This window comes from Giraffa tippelskirchi, chromosome 13, assembly GCF_054371585.1.
Source record: "Giraffa tippelskirchi isolate mGirTip1 chromosome 13, T2T-mGirTip1v1.2.pri, whole genome shotgun sequence".
NCBI classification, from domain to species: Eukaryota; Metazoa; Chordata; class Mammalia; order Artiodactyla; family Giraffidae; genus Giraffa; species Giraffa tippelskirchi.
In genome coordinates this window covers 78,788,017-78,813,860 of record NC_137287.1, presented here as the reverse complement: position 1 = coordinate 78,813,860, position 25,844 = coordinate 78,788,017, and the positions used below count along the sequence as shown (strand labels likewise).

The following is a 25,844-nucleotide window of genomic DNA, read 5'->3' as shown; positions in this document are numbered from 1 at the left end:
ATGACTGTCCAGGGTTCTTAATCTGGTCAGCCTCAAAGTTTCTGTGGAGCCCTTGAAATTGAATGTGAAACGTTGCCAGTGTGTGTTTTTTGGTTCCCAGAGGAAGGTGGGGGTCTGTAGCATATGATATATCTTAAAGGAGCTGTGCTATGCTTAGTCACTCAGCCGTGTCTGACTTTTTACGACCCTATGGACTATAGCCTGCCAGGCTCCCCTGTCCAAAGAGATTCTCCAGGCAAGAATACTGGGGTGGGTTGCCATGCCCTCCTCCACGGGATCTTCCCAATTCAGGGATTGAACCCCAGTCTCCCGCATTGCAAACGGACTCGTTACTGTCTGAGCCATCGGGGAAGCCCAAGAATACTAGAGTGGTAACAGTTCCCTTCTCTAGAGTATCTTCCCAACCCAGGAATTGAACTCAGATCTCCCACACTGCAGGCAGATTCTTTACCGTCTGAACCATCAGGGAAGCTTTAAACGAGGCTAGAATCCAACAAAGGTAAATAATCTTTGTCCCACAGCTGACAGGCAGCATTCACTGACTGGTGGCCAGAACCAGCCTTGAAAATAAACACTAGCCCACAATTCTAGCTGTTCAAAAAATAAAAAAATAACAAAGTCAGCTATTTCGACTAGCACCAATCTGTCAATCTCATGTTTCCTTTTCGCAGAAAGCCTATGACTGCCTTCTGCAGGAAGACACTTCAGATTTTAAAGTAGAGATCACCTTTCAAGGTTGAAATGTTCTGAGAAGACTCTTCATGGTAGAAACGAGCCAAGGGCAGCTGGGAGGTGGAAGGGGTGAGAGGAGAGACACAGACAGAAGATGCAGCGGCCTGGACTGGCTCCAGGCTAACAGAACCACTCAAAAGAATCAAAATACTTCAACTGATAGAATTTAATAAACCTTCCCCAAGTCGTCTGACCCTCTGTCTGACCCGTCTTCACTTCTCTCCGCAGCCACGGGACGCGATGTGCCGGGGAGGTCTCTGCGGCTGCCAACAATAATATCTGCGGGGTCGGCGTGGCCTACGGCTCCAAGGTCGCAGGTAGGCTATCCCGTCCCTGCCAAACATCCCCAGGAGGCATCATACCCAGTCTCCGTCCCGGCCAGGGCCCAGCAAAAACTCCCAGTGGAGCAAGAGAGCAGGGATTGGTACTATTTAGCAAAGTGAAAAAAAATTTTTTTTAATTTAACCTGTATGGCAATATCAGTAAACTTTAAAAATTTTAAGGTGCACAAATCATAAGCCCACAGGTCAATGAAGTTTCACAAGCTAACCACACACACATAACCATCAAGAATCAAAACATTACCAGCACCCCAAAGCCTTCCTTGTGTACCCCTCAGTTACTGCCCATACACACAAGAACAGTCACGACTCTGAGTTCTAACAGCAAACATGGGTTATTCCCAGTCTTTGAACTTTACATGAATGGAATTGTCCTGTCTGTACTCTTTGCGTATTGGTATCCTTGATATCTTTTTAAAAAATTTTTATCAAAGTATAGTTGATTTACAATGTTGCGTTCGCTTCTGATGTACAGCAAAGTGATTTGGTTATACATGTGTGTGTGTGTGTGTGTGTGTGTACATGCACGCATGAGCGCTTAGTTGCTCAGTCGTGTCCAACTCTTTGTGACCCCATGGACTGTAGCCCACCAGACTCCTCTGTCCATGGGGATTCTCCAGGCCAGAATACTGGAGTGGATAGCCGTTCCCTTCTCCAGGGGATCTTCCCAACCCAGGAATTGAACCAGGATCTCCTGCATTGCAGGTGGGTTCTTTACCAGCTGAGCTACCAGGGAAGCCCATATACATATATACACACGTAAATATATTTTTTTTATATTCTTTTCCATTATGGTTTATTACAAGACACTGAATACAGTTCCCTGTGCTATACAGTAAGACTTTGTTTTTCATCCATCATATATATAATAGTTTCATCTGCTAATCCCAAACTCCCAGTCCTTCCTCCTCCCAACACCCTCCCCCTTAGCAGCCACAAGTCTGTTCTCTACATCTTCGAACCTGTTTCCATTTCATAAATAAGTTAATTTCTATCATATTTTAGATTTCACATATAAGTGATACCATGTTGCATTTATCTTTCTCTTTCCGACTTGTTTCACTTAGCATGATAATCTCTAGGTCCATCATGTTGCTGCAAAAGGCACTATTTCATTCTTTTTTATGGCTAAGTAGTATTCCATTCTATGTGTATGTGTGTGTATATATATGTATATACCATATCTTCTTTATCCATTCATCTTTCAGTGGACATTTAGGTTTGTTTCCATGTCTTGGCTATTGTGAATACTGCTGCTATGAACATTGGGGCACCTGTATCTTTTCAAGTTGTAGTTTTGCCTGGGTATGTGCCCAGGAGTGGGATTGCTCAATCATATGGCAACTCTAGTTTTAGTTTTTTGAGGAGCTCCTGTATTGTTTCCATAATGACTGCACTAATTTACATTCCCACCAACAGTGGAAGAGGGCTCCCTATCTTTTCAAAGTATAGTTTTGTCCACATATCCATAAGATGTAAATAGGACTCAGATAAAGATGGTAGAAAATGAGGAGGAATGTACAAATTATTGTAAAAATACTCCAAACTCTTCAAAATGCTTTTGGTGGCTTGTTTTGTTTGTACCATGCATCTCATTTTTAAGGGAAAATATTCTACCTAGAAGAATCTTTTCATTAAGTTCTACAGGAAAGATGTTTAACAAATTCCCCTTTATGGGGTCTTTAGAAACGAAGGGTGGCAGGTCACTAGAAACTTAGAAGCCAACACCTTCCCCCTGCCAAAAAAGAAAGGGAGAGAGAAAACAAATGAGGGGACAAGATGCCAGAGAATGAAGTGGCTCCTCATTCATTCCAAGTTTTGCATCAAATTTGGTTCTTTTTTTATTCAAGCTGAGTCACCCAACCTTGTTTTTCTTTTTTTACAACTATCTCGATGTGTTTTTTTTTTCCTGGTGATTTAATGGAACCATAAACATACTTTGTGCTGACACTTGCATTTCCAGGGACCTAAACAAAGCAAGAGCAACCTATACAAATCCACCATTAACCTCCTTCAACACTGTCTGCTAAGCGGTCTGCCTGAGTTGGGTGCTGAATTTCATAGAAGAATACATCTGAAGCGTTCTGAAATGTAACTAGGGAGGCTTTGCCCCTCCAGTTTCAGTGCTCTGTGCTTGGTGAGCCTCCAAAAAGCTGGCATCAAAACGTCAGAGGCTGCTAGGAGCTCAGGGGAAAATATAGCACCTGATTAATATTTGATAAGCCAGGCTCACACTTCAGGTGCTATCTGAATGGGGGGGGGGGTGTTCCTATTCACAGGACAGAGTGGAGGCAACAGAAATTTCAAACCTGGATTCCTCACTCACAGTGAGGTTTTCCAAAGAGTTTTTAGATTTTCTTCATGCCCACAATAACTGGGTTTTTGAACAAGGGATTCTTAAAACTACTGCCTGCAAAAATGAAGAGTTGCAATTAGTTCATGACATTCAGGGATCCATTGGGGTCCTTTTCTCCATCAGCTTCTTCTTTTTCTCTCTTGTAATTTGTGCTCTGAAAGCATTTGAGTGTTAGTCACTCAGCTGTGTTCAACTCTTTGCAACCCTATTAGACTGTAGTTTACCAGTCTCCTCTGTTCATGGGATTCTCCAGGCAAGAATACTGGAGTGGGTAGCCATTCCCTTCCCCAGGGGATCTTCCTGACCCAGGGATTGCACCCGAGTCTCCTGCATTGCAGGCAGATTCTTTCACCATCTGAACCACCAGGAAGCCCCAAAGTACCTAATTCTCCTGGTCTCTTTGTTTGAATTCCTTAAAAGCAAACCTGAGGCAAGGATCTGGGTGCAAGGAATTTATTTAGGAGGCAACCCCGGGAAGGCAGTGAGGGAAAGAGAAAGGAAGATAGTGGGAGGACGGACCAACAGAGGGTGTGTAGGTGAGCTGGGCTTCAGGGGACTGTGGAGACACCCCCTCAGCATTGCCCTCCCTGAGGGGAGGAGGCTGGGAGTTTAACCACCAACTTCCATCTGTCTTCAGTGGAGAGGTAGGGGTTCTCAGCCATGAGCCCCTGGCCTGTCCAGCCTGCAGCTCACATGGGCTGAGCTCCACCCCCAAGGCAGAGGACACGCCCCAGGCAAAGACCCCCCACTCACCCCAGATGGAGCCAGCAGGGCCAGGTGGTGTGTGCCAGCCTCTGACTGACCTCTGATCCCCAAGGCGAGCTAGTGCAGCCTGGCACCTCAAAGACAGAACCTGACTGGTGTCTGTGAACCCTGACAGCTCACAGGTCTCACAACAACGCTCTGAAAATCCAGAAACTAAGCCCAGAGCCAGTGGGAGGCATTGCAGCCACACAGAGACCCTGAGCAAAGGAGTCACCTTTTTCTGCTCCCTTAACCCAGCTTGGCTCCTTTGTATCCATTCCTATGAGTCCTAAGTGCTCAGAGCCAGGCAGACCCAGTCCCATCCTGTGTGCATCTAGACATCCCAGGGACCTCTGGACTCCCCCAGAGGAGCAGAAGGAATTCTTGCTGACGAACTCCTAGAGAGGTACTCAGGAATCACAGTAGAAGCAGAATTCTACTTTACAGACTTGGGGAAACATTTTGCTCATCCTGGCTATCAGTTCCAAAAGTTGGCTGGTTTTCATTCTAAATAAGGAATAAATTCAAAAAGTTGGCTGGTTTTCATTCTAAATGAGCTATCAATTCCAAAAGTTGGCTGGTTTTCATTCTAAACGAGCTATCAATTCCGAAAGTTGGCTGGTTTTCATTCTAAGCGAGCGGTACCCTCTAGAGAATCTTTCTAAGCTGGGGTCTGGGGCGCCACCTGGTGGCCAACCAAGATCACCGCAAGTCTCAAGGTGTTGAGTTAGAGGGACAACGTCCCAAAGGAGCTTTGTGTGTGCTAAGTTGCTTCAATCACGTCCAACCCTTTGCGACCCTATGGACTGTAGGGGCTCTCTCTCTCTCTCTCTCTCTCTCTCTCTCTCTCTCTCTCTCTCTCTCTCTCTCTCTCGTAGTCGCTAAGTCGTGTCCGGCACTTGCGACCACATGGACTGTAGCCTGCCAGGCTACTCGGTCCATGCGATTCTCCAGGCAAAAATACTAGAGTGGGTTGTCATTTCCTTGTAGGGGCTCTAAACTTGCCTTATTCTGAACACCCACTGGCATCTACATAATGATAACAAAAATAATAACATTTTGACTCTTTCAACGTGTCAGGCAGGATGCAAAACCCTTTACTCGCTTAACTCTCTTTGCAACTTTATCATACATTGTTACATATTTTATATATGTGTTCCTGCTAAGTCACTTCAGTCATGTCTGACTCTTTGCATGACTCTTCGCCACCCAATGGGCTCCTCTGCCAGGCTCCTCTGTCCATGAGATTCTCCAAGCAAGAATACTGTAATGAATTGCCATGCCCTCCTCCAGGGGATCTTCCCAACCCAGGGATCAAACTCGCATCTCTTAGGTCTCCTGCATTGGCAGATGGGTTCTTTACCACTAGCGCCACCTGGTAGAACATGAACATGTTTACTATATGTTATTATCCCTCTTTCACAGAACATAACTGAACACAGGGCCACACAGCTAGTAAACTGCAGCACCCAGAGCAGCCTGGGCCCCTGCACTAACATGCATCAACAACTTGCATGCCCTCAGTGATGGGGAAGTCACTCCCTCACAAAGAAGTCTGTTCTGCCTTTGCACGTGTGACTCTTAGAAACTTCTTCCTTAAGATGAGCTCTTTCTTTGATTTTTGTTGCCTATTTCAATGAGCACAGTTGTTTCCATCTCTTCTAGGTAACACTTGGCAGGAAGGGAAGAAAATTCCAATCAGTCCAACTCCTACAGAGTAAATTCTCTGTAACATGCAGACCTGTACATTTGAGATGTCCCAAAGTCTTAGCGCTTCTCAAAACTTTCAGTTCAGTTCAGTCACTCAGTCATGTCTGACTCTTTGCGACTCCATGGACTGTGGCACACCAGGCCTCCCTGTCCATTACCAACTCCCAGAGCTTCTCAAACTCATGTCCATTGAGTCAGTGATGCTGTCCAACTTCAATTTTTTTGAAAATTTAATTATTTACATTTCCTTATCCACTTATTTACTTTATAAATTTTGAAGAGAAAAGTTAATTTCCAGTTTTTTTTTTTATTTTGAACATGGCTGTCTCAGACAGTAAAGAATTTTCCTGCAATGCTGGAGACCCGGGTTCAATAACTGGGTCGGGAAGATCCCCTGGAGAAGGCAGTGGCAACCCACTCCAGTATTCTTGCTTGGAGAATCCCATGAACAGAGAAACCTGGTGGGCTACAGTTCACGGGGTCGCAAAGTGTCGGACACGACTGAGCGACTAACACACTTACCAAAGCAACTCTTTAAGAAGACAGCTTATTTCTTTCCTTAGTTTTAGCATTTAAATCAATGTTTGGCATCTTCAGTCAAAGGGATCAAGACAAAATAATCAAAATTGAAAACCTCTTATACAAAATTCACAAAGTCCAATAAATGGACATGAAATATAATGAACTTTTCAATTGATATTTCTTGCAAGTTTGTCAGGTATTTACTCTGGGAGTAGTAAAAATGCTCAAACTGCATCAAGCCTTTTGGGAGATACTATCTCTTGCCTCCAGTCCCTTCCAGGACTCAGCAGTCATGACCAGGGGGCCTACGACCGTGTGCCAGTCCTGCTGAGGGTGGGAGGATGCAGCCGTGAGCCAGCAGACAAGACACCTGCCCTCACGCAGCTTTGAGTCTAAGGGGGAGATCCAGACCAGGAGCAAACAGGCACAGTAATATCAGATCATTATGCCAGTGTGCAGAATAACCAGGGGATGATTGGAGGGTGGATCCCGTAGCATCACTTCTGCGGAGCCTCTCAAAGCAGCCCCGGGAGGGGGCCAGGCCAGGTGGCATTGGCCTTACCTGCCTTCCTTTGAAGGCAGAGCAGGTAGACTTATGCACCTGCTGTGGTATCCGTACAAGCTCACCTTTTGTAACAAGAGGAGAGGTAGAGGATTTAGCACAAATCCTTGGGCTGTGGAGGCCCTAGAGCCCAGGACTGCAATTGAGCAGTGCAGCAGGCGAGAGTCTCAGACTCTGAAAGGGAGGAGGGAACCGCCGAGTCACCACGAGTCATGATGGTGGGGACAGAAACGCTGACGTGCCTGTGGCCTTGCTATTATGTCGCGTCAGCCAGCAGAGCATTTTGCAGACGTGAGGATGCTGAGTCCTGGCTCCCTGGGCTTCCCTGTTTCTCTCCCCTCCCCCGGCCCCCACTCGGTAGCTCCTAGAGCACTCAAGACAGAGTCCCTCCCTAAAAATCCTTGGATCACCCTGAGCTTCCATCTTGGCCCCTAATGCTGCTGTTGCCTGCAAACATTAATTGTGTATCTCATTCAATTCATGCATACCTCATTCCTCCCAAGCTTAATGAGATTAAAAGAATGCCTGGGGCCTGGCCCCTGAATAGGAATGAGAACCTGGCTCCCAGCCTGTGGCCGTCCCTGCCTCCCTAGATGCCAGGCAGTCAGAAGATGAACGCACAACAGCTCTGGCATTCTGGGCGCCACAAAGGCAGCCAGGGTGGGTTGAAGGGGGAAAGGACAGGAGCTGCAGAGAGAGGCCAAAGGGCACCGGCCGGTGACAAGATACAGGGGGGACAGTCCAGGCCCACTTTGGCCGCAGTTGGAATCTCCCTCCTTCATGTGGAGGCAGGCTGCTCAGGGCTGGTCATCTGGGCACTGGGTGACTTCAAGACCATCCGAGTCTTCTCCTGGCAGTGAATACCAGTCTCCCAGCAAAGTCTCCCCAAACACAAAATGGACATGACTTAGGAGAAGAAGCTGTGCTCTTCAGTTGATTCCGTAAGCTGTTAGCCACCTTTGCTGAATAGGTTTGTTTGGGTTTTTTTCTAATGGGCAGAATATAGTTGGACCAAAAGCAAAATGTGGAATTTTAGATTTTCTATCCCTGGTGAAATGAACCATAAATCTTAGCTTCTGGAAAGTTCAAACCAAAGACTATGCTTATTCTGTAGGAGATTTTTTTCCAGGAGAAAGAATGTTAACTAATAATTTGTTAACGCTGGCAAAAATTTGTTAACGCCTGGTGACCTGATTTATGGGTAGAGGGTGGAAAAGACTGGACCTGTTATCTCTGTTTGAGCAAAAATCAACTAAAAAGTGGCCCAGGCACAGTGTTTAGGAAATACTTTCCAGATGATCCTATAATTGGCTTCAAGATAGATAACGCTATTACCTGCAACTAGAAAAGGAAAATCAAGGCGGGTCTCTAACCTTGTTCAACAATCAGCAGTTAGTTCTCAGGAACTGTCTGTAGATTTTGGGAAGTGGTGACATGTACATAGGTAACCAACATACATGAATCTTCCTTCTTTACATTGGTGTGCACACCACGTTTCAGGCTGGCCCTTATATGATAAAGTCCTCGGACCAGTGGGGACAAGTAAGAATTGTGGGAAGCCAGGCTCCGCCTGTATACAGCTCAGGCCTTCACTCCAAATTCCGGTGAGAAGACTGACCAACACTCACCAACACTCTAGGCTCCTTGACTTGAAACAGTGTATGGAGCAGACAGAGAACAATACTGCTTCCAACAGCCGATATTCTTAGGGTAATGATGAAGGAACAAAACCCCTTTCCATTGGCTGCTGCTCAGTGAACCCCCAAGAGGCTTTTTCTAAGCAGTCCCAGGGAGGGGGGGTGATGTGAACCCCAGTTCCCCACGTCCTCAGGCCTGAGTACAGAGGACCTCTTCCTCCAGAGTCCCTGGACACACAGACACACAATCACACAATCAAAGAAAAGCTCCCAGCAGGAAGTCACTCCTTCCAGGCATCTGGGTAGCACAAACTTTACAAAGGTGACCTGGGGGAGAAAGGGGTGTCTCCTGCACCCATTTCAAATATACTTTAAAATCACCCCTTGGACATTTCTGTAGCCCCAAAGCCCCTTCTCAGTTATGATGCAACCGAGAGTTCCTCTTCCTGACCCTCCTTCTGCCCCCTGTCCCCTGATCCCTGCCCTCTGCCCTCTAGAATCTCTCCTCAAATATCTAAGAGCAATTGCCTCCCACCACACTGTCATGCACAGTAGCTTTACTTCGTCTCTGAAGGGTGTCCTCCATCAGCCCCCCAGTCCCTGGAGGCCAAGCTTCCACTTAGAAACTGGCCTCATTTAGGAATTCTAGCAACCTTTGTCAGGGGTATAAAATTGCCTCCCAATAGGTACACAAAGGAGAAGGCAATGGCACCCCACTCCAGTACTCTTGCCTGGAAAATCCTGTGGACGGAGGAGCCTGGTAGGCTGCAGTCCATGGGGTCGCACAGAGTCAGACACAACTGAGCAACTTCACTTTCACTTTGCACTTTCATGCATTGGAGAAGGAAATGGCACCCACTCCAGTGTTCTTGCCTGGAGAATCCCAGGGATGGGGGAGCCTGGTGGGCTGCCATCTATGGGGTCACACAGAGTCGGGCATGACTGAAGCGACTTAGCAGTAGCAGCAGGTACACAAAGAAAGGGGTGGGTGAGGTGCAAGGAGATGGGGTGGCTCGTTCTGTGCACCTTCCTGACCCCCTGATCACCCCACTGTGTGAGGCTAGACTCTGGGTTGCCCCACTGACTGCAGGGCTCAGGGGCCTGGCAGACCCCCCAGCCACATCCAGGACCCAGCCCCCTTCCCCACCTTGTCTCCTGTGAACCCGGGACCTGCCCACAGTGCTTCCCTGCCCCCACGTGTCCACAGGTATCCGGATGCTGGATCAGCCCTTCATGACGGACATCATCGAGGCTTCCTCCATCAGCCACATGCCTCAGCTGATCGACATCTACAGCGCCAGCTGGGGCCCCACCGACAACGGAAAGACGGTGGACGGGCCCCGGGAGCTCACGCTCCAAGCGATGGCGGATGGCGTGAACAAGGTAAGGTCACTCCTGTGTCCTCATGGGAATCGGGTAGAATGGGACCGGGTGGGATGAGGTGTGTGGGGGTGGGGAAAGGAGAGGAGGTAATGATGGAGTGGAACAAGGGGCAGGGCAGGGGTGGAGGTGGGAATTGACACCTTGTGCCGTGGCTCAGGTCCTTTGAGAAACAGACCCCAAAATAGGATTCAAGGTGCAGACTTATTGGAAGGGTCGCCTGTGAAAGACAAAGGGGGGCAAAGGGGCCCTTCAGAGGGTGATGCTATCCTGGTCCCTGCGAAGAGGGGTGGGGAAGAAGGGTCCCGCAGAGGGGCTGGACTAGCGCCCCCACCGCACAGGCATGGCTGGGAGCAGCCCCGGGAGAGAAGGATCCTTGTGCAAACCAGGGGGCTTCAGGGCACAGCAGGGGAGCTGCATCCAGCTGCTCCCTTGGCTGGACTCAGCCATCCATCCCTGGGATCAGACCAGGAATGGACAGAACCACGGAGAAGGGATCAAAGCAGCATCTCAAAGGGAGGCAGCCAGAGCCTCGGGGTCACCGTGCAGGTCATCAGCCCCTGGGGAGTAGAAGGGGGTGGCCTCTGGGATCCCTGGGCAGAGTCCCCTGCTACTTAACATAGCCAGGCACTGGGGCAGAGTCTCCCTGGGTTCAGGCCCCAGGTCTGCTGCTCAGGGTCTGACTGTCTGTCCGCAGTGACCTGACCTCACAACATCTCAGTGTGCCTGCCTGTAAAACAGTAACAATGGTGCATTTCTCCTGAGGTCCCTGTCAGATGTGAGATAGACGTGCAAGTGTTGGGCCCTGGGAGGTGCCCTGCAAACCACCAGTGTTTGTCAGGGTCATTAGGGACCCTTAACCAACTGCCCCCAAACTCCAAGGCATAAAGCAGCAGGTTTCCCTAGGCTTGTGGACTCTGTGGTCCAAGAATTCAGATGGGATCGTGGGGACAGACTGTCTCTGCTCCAATCCCTGGGCCTTGGCTGGAAGGCAGGGGACTGGGTCTCCAGGCTAGGTGTGTCCACCTGTCCCTGGGAGGGACTGGATTACTCACCCTTGATTCCACTGCACCCGCTCCTCAGGGCACTTAATTTTGTCTAAGTCATCTTAGTCTTTTCCCAGGACTGGACTTGCCCCCAGGTTGATGTGGTGCCCTGTCCCCGCTCTCAGCGGGTCTGAGATGCCACAAAGGTCCCTAACACTGGAATGGTACAGTGCAGTATACAGAGGGGGTTACTGATAGCATTGCGGGGTGGGGTAGGGAGTGATGCCACTACCCCATCTCAGTGCCCAGACCCTTAGGAGTTTACAGGGTGAGACTTCCAACATATACTTCCTTATTGAGTTATTCATGGTGTGGAAGGAGAGAGAAGGCTGCCCATCAAGCCCAGGATCAGGTGACAGCGGGAACCCAGGGGAACACTTGGCAGGTGACCCCCTCCCCATCAGACACGGATTTTCACTGAGAAGCATTTTTTTGACACCCAGAGGCCAAAAGAGAGTCAGGGAGGAGGTGACATTTGGCCCAGGTCGGAATTTACAATGCAGATGGGCTCAATGGAGTACCTCCCAGGGCGGCTCCTGTCATTCTCCAGGAGCTTCTGAACAGCTCCATCACATCCCCGGGCAGGGGAGTTCTCTCTTCCATCTGTGATGTCCCCTGCTGCAATTAAAAAGGCTCTTTCCAGTGTGATCGTTCTGCAAAGCATGCCAAGTATGCCGAAACTAAAGAGAAAAAAAATTGTTATGACTTATCGTCAGACAACAGCCTGTAAATATTTTACAAAGAGGAGAGTGGTGAAAAACACAGCTTCTCATTTGAATCTCCCTCAAGCTGTGGGAAAGACTCTTTCCTTGTTTCAAGGTAAAAATATTTTCAGACAAGGTTACAGACTTGTGTGAGCAATGGGGTATTACACATGAGCACAGCCTTCCTTCCTCCCGCTTACTCAGCTGCCTGGTCCAATCTAAAGGAAAACACCCCCCGAAAGGTGATCTCTACCTAAACAAATTCCCTGGTGGCTCAGCTGGTAAAGAATCCACCTGCAATGCAGGAGACCTGGGTCCGATCCCTGGGTTGGGTAGATCCCCTGGAGAAGGGAACAGCTACCCACTCCAGGATTCTGGCCTGGAGAATTTCATGGACTGTATAGTCCATGGGGTTGCAAGGAGTCAGACACGACTGAGTGACTTTCATGTGCACCTAAACAAAAGTGTTAGATGATTACCTATTCCACTAAAGCAGTTCTAATGCTTGTCTTTGAATTTTAGCATCTTGCAGACAGGTTTGTTTCACCAATATCCTAACAATGAAAAGCAAAAAGAAGAGGGACTTACCTGGTGGTTTGGTGGGGGTCTGCAGTGGACGTGGCTTCGATCCCTGGTGGGGGAACTGAGATACTGCGGGCCACATAGGGTGGCCAAATGCATAAATAGATAAAAAATTGTTTTTAAAAAAGGAGGAAACAGAGGATAAGAGAACTTTTCAAGGATGTACCATTTGCCACAGACCGCACCACTCCCAATCGTATACCTGCTTCTCACATGCACATCACCTACCTGGCTCCTTAGGGATTTAAGTCAGTGTTTCCTAAATTTGTTCAGTAAACGCTTTAGGGAAGAAGCAAGGAGCAGGCATGAAGGAAGAGAGGGAAACCTTTCCCCCTTTATTTCCCGTCTTTCCTCGTTACAGTCTACGTGCTGAATTTCCAGTAAAGACATTCTTCACATTACATATGAGAGTAGGTGACAGACAGAGATCCCTGAATTATGATAGCCAGGAACTGACTTCTCAGTTCAGGGTAACCCAGATGCAGACCCTGAGACAATAGCTGAGTTCAAGTGGTTACTTTGGGAGGTGAATGGGACACCAGGAGTGAGCAGGGAGGTGTAACCAGAGAGAAAGAGGCCAATAAAGGATTTGTCTTCGAGTCAGCTACCACTGAAGCTGGGACCCAGCTGGGATTAACTGGAGCTTAATCCCACGGGAAAACTGGGAAACTTTGCAGAACACACACTAAAGCTAGCAGCATGGTAGCTGGCAGAAAAGTCAGTGGTTGAGGTGATTCCCAAGTGGCACCTTCAGCCCAGGGGCAGGTGTGCAAGGCAGCCTTCAGCCTCTTGGAAGAAATCCCTTACATGAAGACATGCCTGCGCTGACATCTGCAGACCCACAGTGCACAAGAAGCCATAAGGTCGAAGGAATACGGGTGACAACCACTACCATCTACCACCACCTCCAGAGTGCAGCTTGGGCAAAGCCTAGTTGAGCTTGGAGTCATCTTTCTCTGGGTAATAAAGGACCAACAAGGTGATGCATTTGTTGGTTAGAAAAGGATGTAGCCCTTGCAGAGAGACTGATGGAGAACAAAGGCCTGAGGATACAGGGCACAGCATGTGACATCACTCTGACCACCAGAAGAGGGATTCAGAGACCACTGGAGGCTCTTGATGTGACAACTGACTCATGAACTTCTTTCCACATCTTAAGGAAATGTACCCAGGGCAATCCTGGCCCATCTTTGGCTCTGACGATTACACCCCAACCTCTTATTAATCACACCTCAGGGTTGCTATCGGAGGGAACACCTTAGGAATACTTAAAGACAAAGCAACAGAAAATGTCTGAGGCCTAGATGAGACAAAGCATTGTTTATTTCCTGAGCATGGCAGGGAGGGTTCCAAAGGGCACAGACACAGGTCCCAGATCTTGGAGCTGAAATGTACATGGGGTCACTTGCAAGACCCTGCCTTGAAAGGCACCCTCCGGGAAGTGGGGGTGGGGTGCAGGCAGGTTTCCCAGAGAGACAGTGATTAATCAGGATGAGCAAGGAGAGGCCTGGTGACCCTGCTGAAATTTAATCAGAGCAGCGGGTGGACATGGTGGTGCAAGTGCCCGGCCTCTGGCCACAATGACACCTCGTGCCAAGGAGCTCTCAGGACTCCTCCCCGAGCCCTGATTAAGGCTCTGAAATGAAGAGACGGAGACAGAGGTTTCCAACTGAGTGGCAGCTGCCACTGCGTGGAATGCTTGTCACAGTTACAATCCCTCCTTTCATTTCTGAGAAAGAGAAACTGGAGCAAAAGCTGGTGGATTTCTAGTGACCTTTCCTAAGTGCCAGCCAGCCTCAGGTGGAGTGGTCAACCACCCTGGTTGCTCAAGTCTTTCTGGGTTTTAGCACTGAGAGCCCCACTTCCTGTGTGACTCCCCAACTCTGGACAAACCAAGGCAGCTACCACACCCCTTAAATAAGCCTTCTTGACGGTGGTGATCATCTGCACCCAGGGAGAAACCCAACTACCGGGTTCACAGATTGATGTGAATGTCAGCCTTCGACAGCCCCCATGACATCAGAAAGCCTCATCATGGTGTGCCTGGATCCTGCTAGAAAGAGACAGGATGACACAGGAGCCTGACCTCCAAGGTGGACCTACAGCAGGAGAAGTCATATTTAGAGGCAACCGCAGGTACACTGAAACACAGGCTCGAGTGACGGATATAAGCACAAGCTACAGTGCCATCCTCGTTTGGCTTTCCTGGGACTCAGACACCTCACCCACTCCTGCTGAACTCTGAGGAACCCATGGGGCACAATGCAGACGCTGGGGTCTGGTGATCCAGCTGCACCTGCCCAGGTGTGGCTCCCTGCCCATCACCAGCCGGCCTCTCCAGCACCGCTTGTACTTGGGACCTGCTAGCACTGTGGAGGCGGTCCCAGGCCCCGTGCGCACAGCCCAGATCATGGAGGAAGGTTCTCAGGGGTCTCCAGAGGCTGGGGGGGCTCCTCGTCAGCTCACCCCTGGTTGGCCTTTCTTCCACTCCTTCCCCGACTCCCATCTTGTACTCACGTGTGCTTCCTGAGGTCACCCCGAAGTCCTGGTCTCAGCAGCTGATTTTGAAGCGACATAAATTGGGACCAACCACTTCTCCCTGTAGGTATGACCCGCTGTTCTCCGGAAGTTAACCACACTCCCAGGAGGGGACCACTGATCCATCACCCTCGTTTAAAGAACTGTGTGACTTCACCCCACACCCCCAACACTCCACGTACAGAAAGGAAGTGAATAAAGAATGAAAACATTAAACAGCTACATGGAAATATAATTCAGTCCCTGATATTGTGCCAGAGAAGGCCTTTCTAAACATACAAGAGAACATATTTACCCCCAATAAAGAGTAATAAATATTACTCATAAAACCTTTCAAAATTTCTGCAAGTCTGGTTATTGTCAAAGCTGATCAATGGATACATGAGGATTCATTATACTATGTACTCTAATTTTTGTGACGCTTAATGTTTTTCAAATTAAAAGATTTTTATTCACACTAAAAAAAAGAAACAGAAAGCAATTCAGTAGGTGGTTAAGTTGTCAAGAGTCAGAATATGCATTTAAGGAAAAGTGAGAATAGGAACTGTGCTAATATTATACAAATGGCTACTTATGGCTGAGGATAAAATTTTCAGAGACTGCATTACACAGAGGGGTTTTTCGGGGGTGGGGGTGGGGGTGTTTTTGTATAGCATGCAGGATCCTAGTTCCCCAACCAGGGATAGAACCTTCACCCCCAACACTGGACGCACAGAGTCCTGGCCACTGGACCACCAGGGAAATCTCCAGAGAGTTTTTTAAATGCTGTATGTATTTTAATGTTACATCTATATAAACTAAGTGGAACTGAACATGACCAACTGTATCAGTCAGGAGAGGCTCTCTTATGCTACAATAACAAACAGCCCCAAAAGTTCAGAGGTTTGAAAGCACAACGTTTTTACTCAATCAGTGACTCATCCATCACAGTCAATAGAAGGCTTTGCTCACCAGTCTCCCGGAGGTCAGAGTTAACATCTGGAACATTGCTGCTTACTGTGCAGAGGGAAGGAAGAGCTCTGTGGGTCTGGCATTGACCAGTAAATGGTTCATAATGTCTTATAAGATCCCATCCAACCACAAGGGGATGCTATCCTGGGCCCAGACAGCGGGGAGCTAGAAATACTTGACAATCAATTCAAAAGCACTATAATGTGCCCAGAAAAACTTCTCCATGACCCAAGATGTAACCAGTGATCTTGTGAGGAAACATACAAATGTGGAAGATGTTTCTGAGTAGTTTGAATATAATTCTTCCATGAACTGTGAGTACAGAAAAGCAGTACTTGTAAATCAATACATTTTTTATGTTATTTAAATATAGGTGTGAAAAAATAGACTAAAGTAATTAATGGGCACATTTTCTGCAAGTCAAAATGCAGGCAAAATACAAAATAAAAGAGTATATCTACATATGTATATAAATACGTATGCAATATTTGATGACAAAAATTTGGTTAAGTTCTTTAATATAGGAAGAGCTTTAACAAATCAATAAAAAAAGATATGAAAGAAAAGATATGCATAGGACATTATCTTTGGAGACATGGTGCTTTGCTAAGGTATTTATAAAGAATACAAATGAGCAGTAAATGTAGAGAAAGAAAAACTCAACTGATAGTGAAAAAAATAACTCAAAACAATGAGTTTTGTTTTTGTTCACTAAATCGGCAAAACTATTTTTTTAATGATTCTAAATCTTCACCCAGATGGGCTGAATACTGAGTTCTTGTGCAGTACTGGTGAAAATATAGATTATTATTAAGCCTTATAAAAGAAATAATATGGCACCATGGGTCAAAAATCTTTAAACATTCATTCCTTTTCACCCTACATTCCTTATTTTAAAAACTCTGCTTGAGGAAATAAATAGAAATGCAAAGACATATTTAAAATCATGTTCACATCAGCACTTTAAAACCTAGAAACAGCCTAAGAAAAAGATAAATAAATAATGGAATGTCTATCTAAGACGACTAATAAAAACTTACAGTATAGAAGAGTATTTAATTATGTGAGGAAATAATGTAATGGTAAGTGAGAAATACATTTTAAGCAGGGCCACAAAGATAGATAGATTTTATGATCCCATTTTCATTCTTAAACCTGTTCTTATGCTTTGTGTGTGTGTATATATATATATATATCTGGCAGGAATCCACCAAATATTACCAGTGGTTTTCTATTCATGGAAGATTACATACGATTTTTATTTTCTTCTTCACAGTCTAGATTCCAGTCATTCTACAAAGAATATGATTTTCATAATAAAAATACAATGACTTTTTTAAGTATATCTATGTTCGAGAAGGTAATGGCACCCCACTCCAGTACTCTTGCCTGGAAAATCCCATGGACGGAGGAGCCTCGTAGGCTGCAGTCCATGGGGTCGCTAAGAGTCAGACACGACTGAGCGACTTCACTTTCACTTTTCACTTTCATGCACTGGAGAAGGAAATGGCAACCCACTCCAGTGTTCTTGCCTGGAGAATCCCAGGGACGGCTGAGCCTGGTGGGCTGCTGTGTATAGGGTCGCACAGAGTCGGACGCGACTGAAGCGACTGAGCAGCAGCATGTTCTATTAAGATGTCAAGGTGACTGGAAAATAAAAATTAGTGTAATTAAGTGTCTAGGAAAAGGCAAACTATATCAGGCTGGCTTCTTCAGTATCTGCAAGCAGATATCACCACTGGGCCAGGGCCTGGGGGGGGGGGGGGCGGGGAGAGTAGTCATTACTCCAGGTCACTAGGGCATCCCGGTAGGATGAAGGGACCAACTCACTTCAGCCCCAAGCCTCTCAGAGCAGGATTTCCACCTCTTGGCACAGGTGATGTGGTGAGAGTACACGGAGCCAAGGTACCAGCCTTGAGCTGGAACATTACATTAGCCAATAGTAAGCAATTTGTGCCATTATTTTTATATTAAAAGTGAACGGTTGTTGCTGAGCCGTGAAAGACGCTGGGATTCTTGGCCTCTGGAGGAGGGGAATTCAAGCTGGGGCCAGTGATGAGGCTTGATCATTCAGAGCTTTTGTGTAATAAAATTTTATTAAAATATAAAAGAGATAAAGTTTCTGACATAGACATCAGAAGGGGGCAGAAAGAGTGTTCCCCTGCTAGTCTTTAGCCAGATGTTTTATAGCTACTGGGCTTCCCTGGTGGCTCAGCTGGTAAAGAATCTGCCTGCAATGCGGGAGACCTGGCTTCCATCCCTGGGTTGGGAAGATCCCCTGGAGAAGGGAAAGGCTGCCCACTCCAGTATTCTGGCCTGGAGAATCCCATGGGCTATACAGTCCATGGCATCACAAAGAGTCGGACATGACTGAGCGACTTTCACTTTCTGTATAGCTACTAGCAGTCTGCTAATTAGAGAAAGGGAGTGTCTCAGAACTCAGAGACTGGCACCAGGCCCTTCACCCACAACATGCATTTTGAGATAACACTGGTACAAGGTAAAGTCATCCCAGGCCATAAAACGATTGACATGAATCTGGAAGAAAGGCAGGTTTCCAAGTAGATATATAGTTTCATTAACATAGATTAGGAGAACAGTGTATGAGTAAAACAGACTGGTTTGTTGAGCCCTTATCGGTTCTGAGTCTTAATCCAAGCGATTTAAAGAAACACAGAGTCTAGGGTAAATACATAGTTCATTAACATAGCTTAAGAAAAACATTTCCATAAGAAAAACCCATTGGTTAGCTCAAGGTTTGAGAAAAGTTAAGTTCAGGTGGAACCAGGTGTCTTCATGGCAACACAGAATTTTAAGTGAAACCTCCTTTTAATTTTGTATAGAGAAGGGAAAAAAACCTGACACTAGTAGTTTGTTGCCTCCTGCTGCTTAAGAGAGAGATAAAAAATGCCTGACACTTGCAGCCTATTTCCTCCATTTGGAGACCCCTAGCCTTCCTGCCTGTTACTCTCTCAAAAGCAAACTACAAAATCCATATGAACTTTTAAGAAACTTGGGCTCTGTGAAAGGCTGCTTTAGGCTATTCTCTTAAAATCACTACCTTTGCCAATAGGTTAGAGCAAAGACTCAGCCTCTGCACTGTTGACACTTAGTCCCCCTCATTCTTAGTTGTAGCTGGTGGGGGCGGGGGGAGAGGCAGAGGGCTGTCCTCTGCGTTAAGTTTAGCATCCTTGGTCTCCACCCACTAGATGCTGGTAGTGAGCACCAAAATGCCTCCAACCGTGCCAAATGTCCCCTGGGACACAAAATCACCCCGGTTGAGAACATCAGTGGTTAAATACCCTCAATAGTGCCTCAGTGACAAATTCTCATTTCGTGAAATCTATTAAGAGAAATTAATCCCGCTAACCTCCAAAGACTAATACAAAGAGAGAATTCGAAGTGGAGTTGCACCACATATTAAATTTCATCTAAATCCACTTGCCTCAAAAAAATGAGGAGGAAAAAAAAAAGCAGAAGGGGAGGAGAGGCAGAGAAGATAATTCCAGCCTAAACCAGATAAACATGAAGGGCAGGTAGATAGCCAGTCTTCTCCAAGCGTGCTGCAGAGTAAGGGCAAGAGACCCCAGCAGGCAGCCCACCCTGAGCAGTGCAGGCTCTTGGACCATCTCCTCCCTAATCTCTGGGTGACCCCCACACCCCAATTGGGGGTTTGGTTCTTCTTTACTACTTACTCCCTGGATAAAATTCCCTGTAGTGAACTGCCCAGCATGGCAGAATCTGCCTGATTAAGTCCCAGACAACATAGTGAATCTGTCAGGACCACGTTAAATTTGTAAGTTAACTTGGGGAAAATTGACACCCTGTGATGCCTTTCTCTTCATTGGTCATATTTTCATCTCTATCCCTCCCCAGAATTTCAAAGTCCTACTTAGCTCTTTTGTTTGTTTGTTTGTTTGTTGTGTTTCTTCCTACGTGTAGCTGGTATCAATGGTACTGCCGCACAGGACGGCTGTAAGGATGCAGTGAGTGACAATGTAAGGTATTCAGAGTGGTCCCTGCTTCACACTAAGTGCCCTAGAAGTGTGTGCTGTGATTATCATCTAATTTCTCCCTTGTAACCTCCAACTGATTATTTGAATGTGAGTCACAGTTGTTCTGTTTCAGTTTCATCCCATCTGTGGTTCAGGTGAAGCTGGGGGGCAGAACTGGATCTTGGGGTGTCGTTTTAACAGGACAGTGTGGTGTGCCAGTAACAGACTCATCCCACAGTCAGCTCTCAGCCCTCTTATAGATGCCCCTTCCCCACTCAACTGCCCCCAGAACTAGGGTCTTCTCTTTAGTGGCCCATCTTGCCCAGAAGTCGGGGACTATTTGCTACTGATACCCAATCATTAGAAGCAAGAATATAATTATTATTGCCCTCATAAACACACACACACAAACAGCTTAGGAAAATGAAGTTTAAAATTCCTAGCAATCAAAATATTTCTGTGGGTTAAGTCTTATAGTCCAAAACAAAATTAATGCTTGCTGCTGACTCTTCAGAAACATGCTGATACTGCTCTCTGTGTATCAGTGAGCAAAGCCACGTAACAAACTTCCCCAAAACTCGGTAGTTTAAAATAACAACCACTTAACTCTGATCGTGGGTCTGCAGGTCAGCTGGGTTGCTCTGCCAAAATGGGCCATCCTTGGCGAATCTCAGGTGGCCTCACTCATGCATCTGTGGTCAGCTGGAGGGTGAACCACAGACTGCCTGGTCTAGGGTGGCCTCCCATGTGGGGTCACTGTTAGCTGTGGCAGTGAGCCTGACCAGGCTGTCTGTCATCACCAGCACGCTAACTCAGGTTGGTTCCCATGGTCTCTGAGGGAAAGCTGGACATGGGTTGGGCTCCTTGAGACTCATGCTTAGAATTGACACAGCACCACTGCCCACCACATCCTATTTGCTGAAGCAAGACAGGAAACCAACCCAGACTCAGGGTGGGAAACAGGCCCCTCGTCTTGGTGGGCAGGGCTACAAACTATAATATAAAGGGGTCATGAACACAGAGAAACCTGAAAGGTTAGAGTCAGTCTCCCTACATCAAGGTGAGAATGCTTTTAGCATTGGTTTCCTTTTAGCAAAGGTTGCCTGTCTCACCAGCAGCCCACCTGTAGGCTGGTTCAGGGAAAGTTTCCCCAGCAGGTAGCCTCACTCACTGATGCTGATTCATGTCTGTTTCACTTTCCAAGGGCGGCATCCTTGACACTGAGCCCAAATCTGAGTCTGCTTGAGGGGGTTGCACCCCCTCGCACCCTCTCAGTTGTAGGGATGCTACGGTTCCTTCTGTGTCTTGGTTTCTGTGGGCAATTGCCTGTTTGGGTGGAGTTTTCCAGAACAGATTTACCAAGACACTGAGAACACTTCTCAGCTAGTGGCTGAATCAATCTTTTTTGATGTATCGACTCAGCCAGTCACAGGCTAATTAACTCCAAGTCCTGTTAGAAGCAATCAAAATGTCACTTCTCATTGTTAGGAGGCAGGAGACCTTGGAGGTAATTCAGACATCTCCTTTCCTCTGGTGTGTGTGTGTGCTCAGCTGCTAAGACTGTCTGACTCTTTCCGACCCCATGGACTGTAGCCCTACAGGCTCCTCTGTCCATAGGATTTTCCAGGCAAGAATACTAGAGTGGGTTGCCATGCCCTCCTCCAGGGGATCTTCCCAACCCAGAGATTGGTATCATATACATATATATATAATCTGTAAGTAAATGGGTATTTTAATACAATATCTACATATATATGTAAACTTATGTAAAATATACATAATACCTATAAAATGGAAGCTATATATAAATATCTTTTACATCTTACATAGCTAACTATAAGTTTACAGGTACATTTGCATTTTTGCTGAAAAATGCCTGAGAGAATATGTAAGAATTACATGCAGAGGGATTTGTTTTTTTCATTTTCCTTTCCATATACTTTGACTTTTTACCATGATGATGTTCAATGTTTAAAAAGCAGTCCATTTGTCAGTTTTAAGGAGATTCTTCCAGTCTTTCCCACCTTGTTATTCCCAGATTAAATTGTAAATTGAGATGACTTTATATTGAATCCTTCCTGAAAAGAAAAATTCTCAGGGTGCCTGTCCAGAAGGGCAGTGGTTTTCAAGGGCAGATAGAAACGAAGCCAGCCCTTGGGTTCAACTGCTTAAGAGGCCAGGTGTACCCCCGCTTCAGCCCGCGCATTTCTCTCTGTCCTTCACCCCCAGGGCCGCGGGGGCAAAGGCAGTATCTACGTGTGGGCCTCGGGTGACGGCGGCAGCTACGACGACTGCAACTGCGACGGCTATGCATCGAGCATGTGGACCATTTCCATCAACTCGGCCATCAACGACGGCAGGACCGCGCTCTACGACGAGAGCTGCTCCTCCACGCTGGCCTCCACCTTCAGCAATGGGCGCAAGCGGAACCCTGAGGCCGGCGTGGTGAGTGCGGGCCAGGGGTGCGCGTGGACATTAGTGACGTCATACGCAGGCACGGTGACGTCATGGAAGGAGGGCCTTCCTTCAGAGAGTCAGCCCCTGTTCCGAGGGCAGATGCTCCCCTCTTCTAGGCTGGTGATGCTGTGTTATCAAGGTCGAGACCTCACGAAAAACAAAAACGCCATGATCTCCTTCCCGCTCATGGTCCATAGATTTTCCTGTTCATTGTTCTGGCTTACAAATAATGATGAACTCTAGTTTACAAAGATGTTGCCCCAGCACGTTGCTTATAAGGTAACTAATATTAAGAACTGCAGCATCACACCTGCACCCCATCTGAGCCAAGAATACATCCATTTATTAGAGTAATTTAGAAATGTCATCCATGGCTGGACTTTTCCCGGTCTTAGACCTCCCCAGGAGTGGGCACATGTGTGTTTTTGCAAAGGAAGAGTAGTATGTTTCATAATATTTTAAACCGGGTCCACAATTGAGAAAACCAAAAGGTTAAGAATCATAGACATTTATTGCACTCTTCTGAGCAACTCTTCCTTCCTGGGCACCTAGGTTTAACAGTGAATTTTCCAAGTCCGCTAGGCATACAGCCTTTTCTCAGTCCTCCAAGCCAGAAATTTAGTGGGTGACTCAGTAGTCAGGCTGGGCTACATTCTGCCTGGCCACCACCTCCTCCAGGGTTGGGAAAAAGGCAGGAACAAGAATGCAGTCATCAGTACCAGCTAGCCCTTCAGTCCCAAGGTCCTGCCAGGGCTCCACCCGACCAGCTCTCACATGAGCTGGCAGAAGTCACTTCCCTGCAAGAGACCTAGACCTTAGCCTGGCTCCCCCATGAACCCCCCTGATTTCTCCCATGAGCCCCCTCAGCTCCCCTTAGTCTTGAGGAGGATGGAAAAGGTGTCAGCTCCTCCCAAGTGGAAGGAGGCTTCACTTTCTCATCTTCCAAGCTGTGTGGGCAGAAAGGGACGAGCAAGGGTGGCCCCAATCTTGTTCTGCTTGTAAGCCTTCTCCCAAACACCCCCCAGAAACTCCCCTCCTTGCCCCAAGGGCCTTCCAGTGGTACCACTCTGTCCTCAAACCCTGTCTGTGACTCTACTCCAGCTGGGGAGGGGTACTGAATTTTCTTTGAGTATGGTCACTTTCCCCAGGAGATGACTTTAAACCGCCCTGATGCTTTGTCCCCCAAAATAATAGACCCACTCAAGGAGCCTACAGACAAACAGGAGAAATGAGTATTCTCATGGTTTATAAACAATCTTACTGAAAACCCTGTCTCTCACAAACATTGAAGATGAGGACTTCCTCTGTAAAATCCTTTAAAACTCAGCTGATCAGCCTCCCCACTTGGGGTAATCACTGATATAGCAGTTGTCTTGCTTACTGTGTTCCACAATCTCTTGGTGGATTTTAGATGTAGAGAACGTAACATTTTCTCTTTAATGGTTATCCCTCTAGGCAAACTTTAGCTGAACCTGTTCCATTTTTCCTTTCAGGAATGTCGCCTTTTTCTCCTGAAGGGAAAAGAATTTGTCGATTAAGTGGCCCTGAGCTTCCTGAGCCAATCTCATTGTAACAAACCCCACCATTGCATTGACTATGGTGGTGGTATTGGCTTGTCACTTTCCACCTATAGTGTTTCATTTTAGGGTCCAGAAAATAAATATCTCTTTATTAGAATAGCTGCAGAGTTGCCTCTCCAAACAGTTGACTTGCTTGTATCTTATGGACGCTGTAACTATAACTGATTGTGTGCATAGGCTACTAGGAAGCTCAGATAAAATGTCTGGCAAAATAGATACATGAGTGCTAAGCTTATTCTTACCTCCATCTAAATCATCTTCAGAACAAGGCAGACTTTAAGTAAAAGAAACAGAAGATCTTCTGCTCTGTGTTGTTTTGGGTTTAAAGCAGTGGGGCTTCTTCACTCATTCCTCACTCTCTTCCCCTCCAGGCAACCACAGATTTATATGGCAACTGCACCCTGAGGCATTCTGGGACATCTGCGGCTGCTCCCGAAGCAGCTGGAGTGTTCGCACTGGCTTTAGAGGCTAAGTATGTTTCCAGCTCGGGACCAAGAGCCAGCTCTGCAGGGTGAACTAACACAAGTCTCCCAACCCAACACCAAGTGTCCATGGAGGCAAAAGTGTGTGTGAGAGTCAGTAAAAAGTCAGGGCCAATGAACTCTGGTGGGTGTTGCTAATGATACACACACACACACACACACACACACACACACACACACACCCCACAAAACTACATCCCTAGAGAGCACAAGAGTCCAACACCCAATCACACATGGGAGCACAGAGATATTTTCTTTGATCTGTGGAGTTCATGGCTGTTTCACTCTAATAATGCTCCCAAGCAGCTAAGTGAAAGAAGAGCATTGCCAAGTTGGTTATCTAGTAAGGTTTTCAGAACATGTCGTGGAAACAGGATGCTCTTGCTCCAGATTTGTTAACTTACATGGTGAACTCACTTTAATACTGAGACAATGTGAGCAGTCACACAGTGTAGTCCAAGAAATGGGCTTTGCTGCTACCTTCCAGCTACTGGTGAGAGGTGCCCACCCTCTCTGTTCTCACCATCCCACGGAAAAGCCACACATCACCGCTGCTGGACCCACCTTGGATTTGCGCACCAGCAGAGGTCCCTGCCCACCTGCTCCCCTGTCTTAGTGCAAACCAGAGTCTGGCCTTTGGTTTCAGCAATGAACTTGTGGCTTCAGGCAACAAGTAGGGCATCAGGTAAGTGCAGATGCCCACTGTACAAGGAATTATCTGAGAATACAGAACCAGAAACTTGTAAGAAGTTGGATTCTGGCTCCTGGGGAAGGAAAGTTGAGTTTCCATCCCTGTCGGCTGTTTCTAGGCAACCAGAGCTTCTAGTATCAATCTTCAGGCATCCCTACTTCACTCTCCACAGATGCAGTGCATTTTCTGACTTGCAAAGGAGGTAAGAGTTGATTCCTAGAATAAGAAAGGACTTCAAAAGATTATCTAGTCCAATGCCTATGCCTTCAAGCAGAAAAAGGCATCGTTATCCTCCTTTTACAAATTGGGCTCCAAATTGGGTATGATTTCTGTCTTTGGGCCAAGCCAAACTTTGATTCTGCTAGCAAAACTCAGGTGGAAAATTTAAGAAAGAAGAAATGGACACTCTCTTCCTATTAAGCCTTCCTATTAAGCACCAAGACAAAAAAAAAAAAAAATCTTACATATTATGTGCATTTCCTAAAAATGAAACTGTTCTTCTCGGGGCCTGTCGGGTCCTAAAGTCTGAATTGGTCTTGTTTACGCTGGTTGGGAGCAGACAAGCAGAGGGAGGCTGCTCCTGCCACAGAGTCTCACAGAGGACAGGGAATAAGAAGGAGTTTCTGGTCTCCCCTTAAATCAAAGAGGGCAGAACTTGCCTTAAAGTCTCCCTGGATTCTGACAAGCAAAAATTCACTTACCCAGGTGTATATGCCAATAGCTTAGCCCACCAGGCTGCTCTGTCCATGAGATTCTCCAGGCAAGAATACTGGAGCGGGTTGCCATGCCCTCCTCCAGGGGATCTTCCCGACCTAGGGATCGAACCCATGTCTC

The 25,844-nt window shown here is 46.9% G+C and overlaps 1 protein-coding gene across 3 annotated transcripts in view; it reads left to right on the top strand.

The window, feature by feature from the left end:
• PCSK2 (proprotein convertase subtilisin/kexin type 2) overlaps positions 1-25,844 on the top strand; it is a 237,542-nt gene that overhangs the window by 202,896 nt on the left and 8,802 nt on the right. For all 3 annotated transcript variants that reach the window (XM_081554006.1, XM_081554007.1, XM_081554008.1), the window contains 4 exons: positions 961-1,049; positions 9,812-9,987; positions 22,030-22,245; positions 24,209-24,309. In XM_081554006.1, the coding sequence (XP_081410132.1) occupies positions 961-1,049; positions 9,812-9,987; positions 22,030-22,245; positions 24,209-24,309 (582 nt within the window). The remainder of the gene's footprint in view (positions 1-960; positions 1,050-9,811; positions 9,988-22,029; positions 22,246-24,208; positions 24,310-25,844) is intronic.